The sequence below is a fragment of the Agelaius phoeniceus genome, chromosome 11, assembly GCF_051311805.1.
Source record: "Agelaius phoeniceus isolate bAgePho1 chromosome 11, bAgePho1.hap1, whole genome shotgun sequence".
NCBI lineage: Eukaryota > Metazoa > Chordata > Aves > Passeriformes > Icteridae > Agelaius > Agelaius phoeniceus.
Window position 1 is genome coordinate 5,735,575 of NC_135275.1, and position 12,800 is coordinate 5,748,374.

Genomic DNA, 12,800 nt, shown 5'->3' on the forward strand with positions numbered 1-12,800 from the left:
CTGGACCCTGACCTTCTTTACACCGTATTGCCCTACAGTGCCTGCCAGAAGCTCTTCCTTAGCAATGGCATGTTAGAAGGGTTCTGCTGTTGCCTTCTTTGATGCCCAACTCCTCTGTGCCTCCAAAGTAGGAAAACGTGAAAGTACTCAGCTTCTGAGCTGTGTCGTTCTCAGGCAAAGGTCCCAAATGGAAGGGAAATACCCTGGGGCAGAGTCCTGTGCATCCTCTTTGCCCCAGGGTATTTCCTCCATCTATTCTGGTTTGTTCTTTGAAGGTCCAATCAAGTCTTTCAAATCCGCAGCAATACTGTCAAAGTTGTCTTCAGCCACTTGAGGCAGTGCCTCACTCTCTTCTTTCTTCTTTTTTTGGCTTTACTGAAATGAGATTGTTCAAAGATAGCAACACAGCACACGTCCTTTTCAGAGACAGCTTCCCTAAGAGCCACCTTGCTCTGAATGTCTCCCTAAGCATATCCAAGCCCGTTAAGGAGTGGTTCATTATCAAGGGTAAGCAGTGGGGAAACATCAGAGGTTGGAGTCTAAAGGCAGGAACAAGAGTCCTTTGTAATTAGCCACATCCTTAAGTGACTTTTCACTGAATACACGGGTACACAGAAATCAAGGTATTTAGCACAGACTTCTTTCCTGCCAATAGAAACATCAAGAGCTGATATGGTTTTCTCACAGACCTGCACATCTCAAGGTCCCTGCACTGACCGTTCTCACCTTCACTTCCGGCAAGCAACACATGGACTAGAAAGAAAAGATGACGCTACGTGCTGCTGTTGGAGGTCCCAGCTGAGGTCCGACGTCGCTGGTGCGAGCGGCTGCTCCTGCGGGATGTCCCCGACCATGTCCCCCTACGCCTGGGCCTCTCAGCACTCGCTGCTGTCCTCCTGCTCCTGTCCTGGCGACTCCTGGACCGCACAGTTTGAGTCGAGGCCCGGCGCTGCTGGCGGGAGCGGCTGCGTCTGGGGGGCGTCCCCGAAGACGTGTCCCTTCGCCTGGGCCTCTCAGTCCTTCGCCTTTTCCTGCTGCTCTTGCCACGGCGACTCCTGGACCGGACAGGTGGACTCTGGGCCCAGCCTTGCTGGCGGGAGCGGCTGCGTCTGGGGGATGTCTGTGATGGTGGCTCCGTTTGCCTGGGCCTCTCAGCCCTTGGCCCTGTCCCACTGCTCCTGTCACGTCGACTCCTGGAGCGGACAGGTGCACTCTGGGCCCGACCTTGCTGGTGGGAGCGGCTGTGTCTGGGGGATGCCTGTGATGGTGGCTCCGTTTGCCTGGGCCTCTCAGCCCATGGCCCTGTCCCCCTGCTCCTGTCACAGGGACTCCTGGAGCGGACAGGGGGACTCTGGGCCCGACCTTGCTGGTGGGAGCGGCTGCGTCTGGGGGACGTCCGTGCAGGTGTCTCCCTTTGCCTGGGCCTCTCAGTTCGTGGCCCTGTCCCACTGTTCCTGTCACAGGGACTCCTGGAGCGGACACATGGACTCTGGGCCCGACCTTGCTGGCGAGAGCGGCTTTGCCTGCGGCCGGGCCCAGAACGTCTGGAATGGACCCAGTTCTCAGGGTCAGAGGACCTGCTGCATGTTGACCTTGATCTGCTGATTCTCCTGGTGTCCAGTGAGGAAGATGGCAGCGCCTGCTGCCACGCTGCGTGTTGAGGCCTGCTGTGGCTGCTCGTCTCTGGAGATGGCGATGGGGAAACCAGCACCAATGGCACAGGGCTGTGGGAGCTGGGCATGATGGCCTCAGATTCTAAGGAGCCATGAGCAGATTCCAGTCCTGACTGTCTAGCCACCCTGGGGCCATTGAGCTCTGACTCAACCCTGGAGGCTGTAAGGGCAAGCGGGAATGTCAAAGGCCCCCCAGGCCCAGGCCAGGCCAGGCCAGGCCAGAGCAGTGCCCCCAGCCCTCCAGCAGTGGACGCACTCTGCCAAGCCTGGCCTGGGCACTGCCCCCAGCCCAGGGACACAGGGGGGCTTTGACTCATACATGTTCCGAGCCCAGCACAGGTGTCACACTCCCATCTGTGTGTGCTGTTTCTCAGGCCAGAGCAGCGCCTATGGGTGCCCTCGGCAGCACAGGAGGAGCACAGGAGCAATTGCCAGGGCCTGGGGAGGCAAACAGGCTCATAGCACTGAGAACAAAGTGTGCCAGAAGGTGGTCGTCTGGCCAAATGCTTCTGGTTCTTCCCGCTTTGAGCCCTTGTGGAGACACAGGTTCCCTGCAGAGCCCCAGGTGCAGCATCCCAACTTACCCCTCTTCCTCTGCCTCCTCTCTGCCTCCAGGGTAAAGGCAATCCCTGGCATTGCACTGGCCATGCCTCTCTCCTAGCTCCGCGAAGGCATCGTTGTCCTCCCATGTCGGCTGTCTGATGGAGAAAGGAAGAGATGATGAATTTCTGCTGCCCTCCCCTCATGGAGATCCAGGGTGTCCCTGCTCTTTCTCCAGCGCTTTTCCAAGTTGGGCACGAAGCTGAAGCCCAGACTCACGGGACAGGCCAGGGCCAGGGCTCCTGGGGCAGGGCCTGGCACAGCACAGCACTTGTACCCTCCTGGCTGGTGGGCCAGGCAGAAGGACACCAACCTGAAGGGGATTCGGATCCCCAAGATGAACATTTCAACAGGGAATTCCCCACTGTCTCTGCACAGGGGGCACTTGAGGCATAAAAGACCAGCGCGCATGGCCTGTCCCTGCAGGGCAAACACAGGCAGGGTGAGCGAGGCCCTGCTGCTGCTGCTGCTGCTGCTGCTGCTGCTGCTGCTGCTGCTGCTGCTGAGCACCTGCTGTGCCCCAGGGCTGAGGGGAGGGCTCCAACCTGGATGCAGTCCCTGTGGAACCAGGCCCTTTTGCACGTTGGGCACACCAGGGTTGTGAAGGTCTTTCTGTCCTCCACAGGCTCCAAGCAGATGGAGCAAATGGTGTCCGGCTCTGGAGTCACCTCCACCTCCTGCTCTGGACGGTGCTCAGGGCAGAAGGAGCTGGGGGCAAAGCAAAGGGGAAAGTGAGAAACGCTGGATCCTTCCCCAGTGATGGCCAGAAAGGGAGAGGAGGTACCTGAACGGAGTAACGTATACATTGACACAGCCGCCCTCCTTGGCACAGGGCAGGTGGAACCATCTGTCACAGTACTCCTTGCAGCACATGATGGTTGCCCCGCTCTGGCCGCAGACGCAGCAGTACTGGAAAGAGCCAAGCAGCCCCATCAGCAGCAGCAGCAGCAGCCTCGAGGGCTCCCCTGGCAGCCCCACGGCTCCGGGCAGGGCGCAGGATGTGGCCGCTGCCGGGTCCCAGCCCACAGAGCCGCCTGGTGGAGGAGGGAGGCTCCTGTGCCAGGGCCTCTGTGCCACAGCTGCTGGGAGCCAGACTTTGTCGCGGCTCTTGGGCCGGCCTTTCTTTCCTGCTCTTTGCGCTAAGCTCTGGCAAACCTCGCCAGGCACAAATCTCCCTGCTCTTGTCACGCTCTCACCTTCTGTGCCGCCCGCCGGACTGCAATTAGGAGATCCCGAGGGAGAAAGCCCATGAGTCCAACGTGGTGATTCTCTTGGCGAGATAGAAGAGTGGCGAAGAGCTGCAGGCAAGGGGAGGAGCTGATGAGGAGAGGGCGGCAGGAGCTGCTCATTGCAACGGTGGAGGGAGCGCCCGGAGTCACTCACCATGCAGAACACGTGGGCACAGAGCCCACCCTTCTCCAGTTTGTCACCGCACATGTCCGGGTCAGCCTCGGCTCGGCGACACAGCATGCAGGCTGCAGGGGACAGAGCCAGTGGCAGCGGACATGAGCAGCTCTGCGGGGCTCTGAGCCTGCAGCAGCATCGGCCCCAAGGCTGCTCTGTCCCTGCCTGGCTGATGGGCAGGGCTGGAGGCCTTGCACAGCAGGGGCCATTGCGGGCACGGCTGTCCCAGGGGCTGCCCCCTGGCCCAGCTGGGCTCGACATGGGCAGGAGGGAAGCTCCCGGCCCCGGCATGGCCGAGCAGCTCCTGCCTCCCCCTGCCTCTGCTCTGATCCCCACACTGCCTGCTGCAACAAGAGCGCCTGGGCCAGGCTGTCAGAGGGCTGCTTTGCCCTCACCTGCCTCCCTGGCACCAGGGCCCTCCTGCTTGCTGCCAGCCATGGCCGGTGTCTGTGCTGAGTCCCTCTCCTGGAGTGACATTGTCGCTTCAGGTGTTGGTCCTCTCTCTCTATGGGAGGAAGAAGAGTGGGGGGGGGGAGTTTGCAGGACAGGCCCAGAGCCACGAGGCTCTACTCCCTGCTCAGCCCTGTGTGAGCCCTGCTCCTGTCCGCCTTCTCCTCCCGTCGCTGCGTTAAGGAACACCACAGTGTCCTCTGGCTGTTCCTCCGCTGATTCTGGGAAGGGAGAGGCAGGTGAGCCTGCAGCACAGGCCCAGAACCCCGAGGTGTGGGGCCCCTCTGGTCCCTGAGCAGCCACGTCCCTGCCCTACCTTCTCCTCCCGTCGTCAGGTCGCACTGACACTCGGCCTGAGCCCAGCGTTCCCTTTTGTGGCCTTGGTCGCACAGGTCACAATGGCCACTCTGACATCAGCACCGTGTACCCAAAATTGGGGCAGCCATGGCCTCAGGTCCCTGGCATCCACTTGTGGCGGCCCCCTCGGGCACCGAGGCTCTGAGATGGGTCCGAGCGTTTGCTCAGGGTGGAACCAGGGCCAGGACTCCTGCAGCAAGTGCAGGGTCAAATGCCAGGCCCTGGGGCAGCCATCGAGGGTGGTACTGCAGGCAGGAAGGTGCTGTTCAGGCACTGCCACGCCAGGGCTCCGGCCCCGGCCAAGGGAAATCTCTGCTCCTGCCCCTGGCAGCCGGTGGCCCAGAGAGCCCGTGCGGAGTCTCCTGCACGGCAGAGATTCAAACCCTGCTCTAGGTGAACTGACCTTTTCCTCAAGACCTGTCTGGAGAAAACTAAGATGAACCTGATTTGATGCTGCTGCTGATCACCACTGGCTACAGGAGATAAACCTGGAGACCACCACAGCTGCCTCCAGACTTCTGTTATCCTGTCATCCTATGAACTAATAACTTTGACATTTCATATAAATGGAAAAATTTGTATTAAGCTCCTTAGAAACGTCATCTTTTCTACTGACTCTGTGGAAACTCAGAAAATTCACTGAGAATGTTCTGTGTACGTTCGACAGGAGTGCTTGCAACGGTTCTCAACCCAAGTCAAAGGCAGGAGGATGCTTTTCCTGCATTATAGGAACTTTGCCAGTTTGGTCCATGCTTTCCTACTAGAAAATACCTTGGAAACAAATCAGGAAGAGACGCACAAACAATTCTTGTCAATTTTTGTCATTGATATCTATGTAAACATGCTCCTGGAAATCCAGATCCATGACTTCTAGAACAAGCAGTGGGATCTCTGGGAAGCAGGGCAGGGGCTGACAGGCAGGGACACCCTGCACCTGCCTGATGCTGGGGCAGCAGGAGTTTGTTCATTTTCCTGTCTCCATGGGAGAGCCACCTTGGCTGGGAAACGATCCCTTCACTGGTCTAGGATGGAGGCACAGCCAGTGCAATGCCAGGGAGTGCCTTTACCCTGGAGGAAGGGAGGAGGCAGAGGAAGAGGGGGAAGTTGGGAAGCTGCACCCGGGGCTCTGCAGGGCTCCTGGCCAGGGCTCAAAGCACAAGGAGCCAGAAGAGCTTGGCCGGACAATCCCGAGCTCTGGACGCTTTGTCCTCAGCACCGGGAACCCGTTTGCTTCTCCAGGCCCTGGGCACTGCTCCGGTGCTGCTCATGCAAGTTACACACAGACACACAGCTACCTGCTCTGTCTCAACCCTCTTCAGCACTGGACAGCACAACACAGTAACATGTTCTCTTCAGTACATGGTCTAATTATTAATAGTCCTGCAAAGACACACATTCAAAGCACACACACACACACAGATCCCAAACCCTGGTACAAACCTTGCGTCAACACAAAATGCATGTTGCTGTTCAGAAACACAGGGCAGCACTTTTGGCCAATGCTTTTTTCCTGTTAGATCTTTCAAAGGATTTCAAAAGTGACATTGTTTGGCAACTTCTTCAAGGAACAAACTGGAGAGGCTTCTGATGTTTTAAAGATTTATTGGTTTGCTTTCACTTTCCTTTTGGCATCCTTACACTTCACCTGGCATTCCAGAAAATTGTGAAAATCCAAAATAATATCTGGGGAAGTTTCTGAATTCATTCATGTTTCTCTCCAAGACATTCTTGACATACATACAAGGAACTGGTCCTGGAACACCCACAGAAGCAGGGGTTTCCCTGACTCGACATTACAAGACACCGTTATAGACTCCAGTATACTAAAACACTTCTGTTGCCTGGTAATTACAGAGCCTGATGCTCTTCTAGAGGCTTTCCCCAGTGCAATTTCAATTGGTCCCTCTCTGCTCAACTCTCTAAGCCTGTCAGGTCTCAGTGAAGGGCAGCAGAGCCTTGTGGTGCCTCAGCCCCTGCTCCCGGTTCTGTCCCATCAGCAAACGCTGAGGCAGCGCTCTGTCCCTTCTGCCAGGTCACTGGGGAATAAGGCAAACAAGGCTGGCCCCAGCACGGCCCCCTGAGCTCACAGCTATCTGAGTTTGGAGCTGCCCTGGCCACTTCTCTGCCCCACTGGCCCTGAGCTGCCTCAGGAGCCTGTTAGGGGAGGCAGGGACAAAGCCTTGCTGAAGTCCCTGCTGACAACAACCACTGCTCTCCCCTCACAAACCCAGCCAGTCACTGCAGCAGAGGGGGCTGTGGGATTGGTCAAGCATGGTTTCCATTCCTGTTACTGCACAGGCTCAGAGATGGCATCCAAGAGGAGCTGTTCTGTCACCTTTCTGGGGATGGAGCTGAGGCTGATGGGCCTGCACTTTCCTGGCTCCTTCTTGGTGCCCTTTTGCAAGACTGCAGTGATGTTGGCTTTCCTCCACTGCTCACGCCTCTCTCTGGGGCTGTCTCCTTCCCTGACCTGCTGGCAGAGCGCCCTGTGCCAGAGGCAGGAGCAGAGATTTCCCTTGGCCCCAAAAGGGAACGCTGGGCTCAGGCCGAGTGTCAGTACGAGCTGACAGCGGGAGGAGAAGGAGGGAAGGGGCAGTGCTCACGCAGGGCTGAGCAGGGAGTAGAGCCCTCGTGGCTCTAGGCCTGCTCTGCAAGCTCCCCGGCCTCTTCTTTCTCCCATAGAGAGAGAGGAACAGCACCTCAAAGTGACCAGGAAACCTGGCCATGGAGCAGGACTGGGACTGCCAGCCCTCAGGGAAACCGGCCATGGAGCGGGGCTGGGGCTGTGACACCTCAGGGAAACCGGCCATGGAGCGGGATGGGGCTGTGACACCTCAGGGAAACCGGCCATGGAGCAGGCCTGGGGCTGTGACACCTCAGGGAAACCTGGCCATGGAGTAGGACTGGGACTGCCAGCCCTCAGGGAAACCGGCCATGGAGCGGGGCTGGGGCTGTGACACCTCAGGGAAACCGGCCATGGAGCAGGCCTGGGGCTGCCAGCCCTCAGGAAATCCGCCATGGAGCAGGCCTGGGGCTGTGACACCTCAGGGAAACTCACCATGGCAGCCACCTCCAGAGCTTTTGAAGTACTTGTTTCTTGGTTTAATGCCCTTCAAAGGATCAATCTAGCATCTTTGCATATGAGCATGACATACAAGGCTATTTAAAATTGAGTCTGATCCAATCATCAAAGATAATGGATGTTACCTCTAAACTTACCTTTTCATGATTGCCAAGCAATATGGAACTTGTCTTATGTCTGACTTAAAATATCCAGAATGCAAAATTCATTCTCAAGACAGGAAAAAAGAAAACAATGGAAATAGGATATAGGCAATCTTCAAAAGGTGCAGAGAAGAAAACAAACATTAGAAAACCTTAGAAAAATTTGGCTTTTTCTTCATCTTCTCAGTATTTGCTGTTTGAATGTTTCTTGTCTTACTTGTCCCTCTCAAAACAAGGCATGTTACAGCTTTATTGTCTCAGTGCTGTATTTCCCCAATCGCTGCCTTGCCATTTCAGCTCTGGTTTATTGGAAATATACAACAAGGGACTCTTCATGGAAGAGAGTTGCACAAGCCTCTGGATTCCTCACCATTCACCTCTGCCAATGCTCACACTAATCTCCTAACACACCTGAGCTTCCTGTCTTTCTGTCAGAGAAAGATTCAACTAAAGTCAAGGAAACAGGGCAGGGGGAGATGGAAACCTTCCCTTGAGATGCTTTTGGGAAGGCCTGCAAGGACCCTGCCTTCCCCTGGAACAGAGGTGGTCACGATGCATGGTGTTGGCTGACTTGCCCTAGGTGCCCCCTCTATTCCAGAAGGACTTGTGCCCACTTCATCACTTGTCTGTCCTTCCAGTTCCAGGGCCTCAAACCTGCTCTGTAAGGTGCTAAACCTGTAAGTCAGCTGTAAGTTTTCAGAATAAGGCACTGACCATGGCTCTAAGTAGGTTTTTTTAGTCAGGTGTACAATATATTTTGAGAAGAAGAAGGAGCAGAGAAGGTGTGAAAAATGCGTATTATATGATTGGCTTTTCGCAAATATTAAAATTAATACTATATGTGTTATGTTGGAAAGTTATGTTGTATTAATCCTTTTTTGTAGTCCTATACTAATCTTTTAAAGTAGTGTGGTGAATATAGTTTTAGGCTACAGAAACTGTGAAAGATACTTTTTCTAAATAGCTCAAGCAGAGATAACAGTAACAAGACACCAAAACTCTAAGAGAAGAAATATTTCCTCCTTATTGGGAAGAACCAGACTTTGAGGGACCAAGACAATTGATTTACAAGATGAGGGAGGGGTTGACACTCACAAGAAAACACCCATTGTTTGAAAAGAATTTTGGCATCGTGTATGAGATATATGTATATGCAACAGGCTATTACTTGTAAGGGTTAATCCTTTGTTAGCAAAGTGTGTTCTGAGGCAGAGCAGAGCACCCAGACATCTGTAATTCTTGGCCTTTTTTATTGTCCTTTATTGTCCTAACTCTTAATTGTCCAAATTCTTATTTCTCTAATTTTTATTACTATTTTTGTAACTAATTTATTACTTTTAAAATTTTAAAACAAGTGATTGGCATTTTACACAGAAGGGGCAGATACCACACAAGAATCCAGCACAGTCTCCCCAGCTTTTTCATCTGGCTTCTATGAAGCACAATGCCCAGCACTTGCACTGCACCGTCTTTTCATGTGTTCTGGTGATCAGAACCATCCCATGGCCAGCCCCAGGATAATCTGGGTGCCAAAGTCCTGTTGCCTGCAAACATCACACTCTATTTTACCCAGCTGGTGCTCATCTCAGCATATTTCCTGAGTTGGCTTCATGAATGTTTTCTTTATCTTGGCAGTTCTAGCAGATGTCCTTATTGCGCCTAAATTCTGCATGCTTTGTGTCCACTATCAGTGGGCATCCTTCTTCCCAAGCTTTGTCAACCTCCTTCTGGGTCTGAGATCAGTGAAACTTGCCCAGCCCTGAGTCTTAAAAGACAATTCTAGCAACAAGTACTTTGCTTTTCTAACACCTGGCCATCACTTCGAGCTTGTAGGCTGCTATGTGTGTCACAGGTTAAACGTCTGTTCTTGTTGAGCAGGCTTGGAAGTGTGTAGAGGCCAGGCATGACAGGACGTGTTTTCTTCAGGAAATGGGACGTATGGCCCAGTTTGCAAGAGGTGCCCGCCCGCGCCTTCCAGAGTGCCAGAACGTTGCCGGCGCCATTGCAGGGCTCAGGGCGCTGCCTTGTGGGCGAGAGCCGCCATGACAGCGCGGGCGCCGCGCGGCGGGGCCGGAGGGCGGGAAGGGGCGGGCGGGTGTGAGGGGCGGGGCGGTTCCTGCCCAGAGCCGAGCCCGCGCTGGTCGTGGGCGCATTCCCGGCGCGCTGTTGGGAGGGTGCAGTCGCTGCTCGGGCTCAGGGAGAAGCGTGCGGCCGCTGCGGGGTCCCAGTCCGCAGATCGGGCTGCTGGCCGAGGCTGCAGTGCCAGAGCTGCCGTGCGCCGTGGCGGTGCCAGAGCCCCCGACAGAGCCGAGCTGGCAGTGCTGACACCTGAGGGAAGCTCTGCCATGGCAGCGCCGGGGCCGCTGGGCAGAGCCGAGGCTGCACTGCCGACACCTGAGGGAAGCTCTGCCATGGCAGCGCCGGGGCCGCTGGGCAGAGCCGGGCTGGCAGTGCCGACACCTGAGGGAAGCCCGGCCATGGCAGCGCCGGGGCCGCTGGGCAGAGCCGGGCTGGCAGTGCCGACACCTGAGGGAAGCCCGGCCATGGCAGCGCCGGGGCCGCTGGGCAGAGCCGGGCTGGCAGTGCCGACACCTGAGGGAAGCCCGGCCATGGCAGCGCCGGCGTCGCTCCTGCCCCGGGACCGCCAGCAGGAGCGACGCCTGGGACCTGCCGGCAGACCGGCACTGCTTGGCCCTCTTCACTAGATCCGAGAGAGTAGCACCACAGATAGTAAAATACTGAAACATCTGATTTAAAACACCAGAGGGAAACCACAGAATTGAAAAAAAAAAGGATGGTCTGGCAAAATATTCAGGGCATGAATGGGAAGCCTGAAAAGATACCAAATCTAATTACTTAGATAATCTCAACTATATCAGGAGGAACATGAGGGTGTGAAAAAACGTTCAAAAAGTTTCGACAAGAAAAAGGTCTGCCTGTGTCATTTTGTTAGTACATTAAACTCTGAAAAAGCAGTCAGGTATTTCTTTGTCCAGTGCTATGAATTTAATAGCAGGATTTCTTGCAGTTGTCCTTCACATATGCCACATAAAGGGAGTTGAGTGCTTAGATTTCATGGAAGCCATCAGTTAGTAAAAGTAGTGTTCCGCTTTTTAGTAGTTCTGTAGTAAGTAGTTAGTAAAAGTCATTGTTCTGCCAATGGATGCTGATCCCTGATGGGTTCCTGCTGGTTCCATGGAAAGGCAAATTTTTAGTAATAGGCTGTTGGAAAACAGGTGTTTTCTGCTAGTAGGTGGTACAAACACATTGCTTTTTGTGGTAGAAACTGAAGCAACTTCAGCAGCCTGCTCCTTTTTCTCCACCTATCCTAAAAGATGATTCATGCAGGTTAAAACATGAAACAAACCTCGGGGCTCTGGGCCTGTGCTGCAGGCTCACCTGCCTCTCCCCAGAATCAGGGAAGGAACAGCCAGAGGACACTGCAGTGTTCCTCAACGCAACAACGGGAGCAGAAGGTGGACAGGAGCAGGGCTCACGCAGGGCTGAGCAGGGAGTAGAGCCTCGTGGCTCTGGGCCTGCTCTGCAAACTCCCCTCCACTCTTCTTTCCCGCATAGTGAGACAGAAATAAAAACCTCGAAGTGACCATGTCACTGGAGGAGAGGGGACTCAGCGCAGACACCGGCCATGGCTGGCAGCAAGCAGGAGGGCCCTGGTGCCAGGGAGGCAGGTGAGGGCAAAGCAGCCCTCTGACAGCCTGGCCCAGGGGCTCTTGTTGCAGCAGGCAGTGTGGGGATCAGAGCAGAGGCAGGGGGAGGCAGGAACTGCTCGGCCATGCGGGTGCTGGGAGCCTCCCTCCTGCCCAAGTGGGGCCCAGCTGGGCCAGGAGGCAGCTCCTGGGACAGCCGTGCCCGCAATGGCCCCTGCTCTGCAAGCCTCCAGCCCTGCCCATCAGCCAGGCAGGGACAGAGCAGCCTTGGGGCCGATGCTGCTGCATGCTCAGAGCCCCGCAGAGCTGCTCATGTCCGCTGCCACTGGCTCTGTCCCCTGCAGCCTGCATGCTGTGTCACCGAGCCGAGGCTGACCCCTGTGCCTCCGCAGGCCCTGGCAGCTGCTCCTGTGCTCTTCCTGCACTGCCCAGGGCACCCACGGGCCCTGCTCGGGCCTGACGCAGAGCAGAACCAGCTGGGGCTGTGACAGCTCTGCTGCTCTGGGCACGGCTCTTGGGCAAAGCACCCGCCTGTCCCTGGGCTGGGGGCGGTGCCCAGGCTGGGCTTGGCAGAGCCCATCCGCTCCTGGAGGGCTGGGGGCGCTGCTCTGGCCTGGCCTGGCCCGGCCCTGGGGTCCCTTGACATTCCTGCTTGCCCTTGCATCCACCAGGGATGGGCAGGAGCTCCATGGCCCCGGCCTGGCCGCACAGTCAGGACTGGAGCCTTCCCGTGGCTCCCCAGGACACAAGAGCCTCAGCCCCAGCTCCCAAACACGGCCTAACAGGGTTTGCTGCTATTGATCCCTGTTAAACCTTTGAAAGGATTTTGAAAGTAACGTTGTTTGGCAACTCCTTCAAGAAACAAACGTGACTCGCTTCTAATCAGTAAAAGGTTTATTGGTTTGCTTGCACTTCCTATAGGCTATCCTTATGCTTCCTTTGGCGTTCCAGAAAATAATGAAAATCTAACAAATTCTTCCAAGAAGTTTCTGAATCCACTATTAGGAGAAGTCTCTACATTCACTATCCTTACATACAGTTAAGTAGCTGCACCTGTAACGTACAGAGATGTAGCGGTTTACCTGACCGGACCACACAACGAGATGTTCTACACACCGCTACACTAAAAAACTTCTCTTCCCTCTTCATTACAAATTTAAAGCTCTTCTCGAGGTCCTGAATTCATTTTGCATGCACATTCATACCTGCAATTCCTCCCCAGGCTCAGCTTTCCCCCAGACTTACCAGGGAACAGATGTTACATACTCACCTCAAGCAATAATCTACGTCTGTCTTCCTAACCCTCTTTTTCTTCACTGAGTTCTACCAATCTACAAAATAACTGTGGACCCTCTGCACAAAAGAAACAACCAATTAATAGGCTTAAACGCTTGTGATTGTGCTGCTGCTTCTAACAATCATG

The 12,800-nt window shown here is 55.1% G+C and overlaps 1 protein-coding gene across 1 annotated transcript; it reads right to left on the reverse strand.

Moving 5' to 3' along the window:
* Positions 1 to 1,820: 1,820 nt before the first annotated feature.
* On the reverse strand, positions 1,821 to 4,154 carry LOC143695048 (E3 ubiquitin-protein ligase PHF7-like). Its single transcript, XM_077184780.1, has 9 exons — positions 4,073 to 4,154; positions 3,657 to 3,748; positions 3,470 to 3,571; positions 3,058 to 3,182; positions 2,784 to 2,981; positions 2,587 to 2,748; positions 2,258 to 2,371; positions 2,022 to 2,111; positions 1,821 to 1,833 (listed from the first exon to the last, which is right to left on the reverse strand). The coding sequence occupies exons 1-9, from the start codon at positions 4,152 to 4,154 to the stop codon at positions 1,821 to 1,823; spliced, it is 978 nt and encodes a 325-aa protein (XP_077040895.1).
* Positions 4,155 to 12,800: the final 8,646 nt, after the last annotated feature.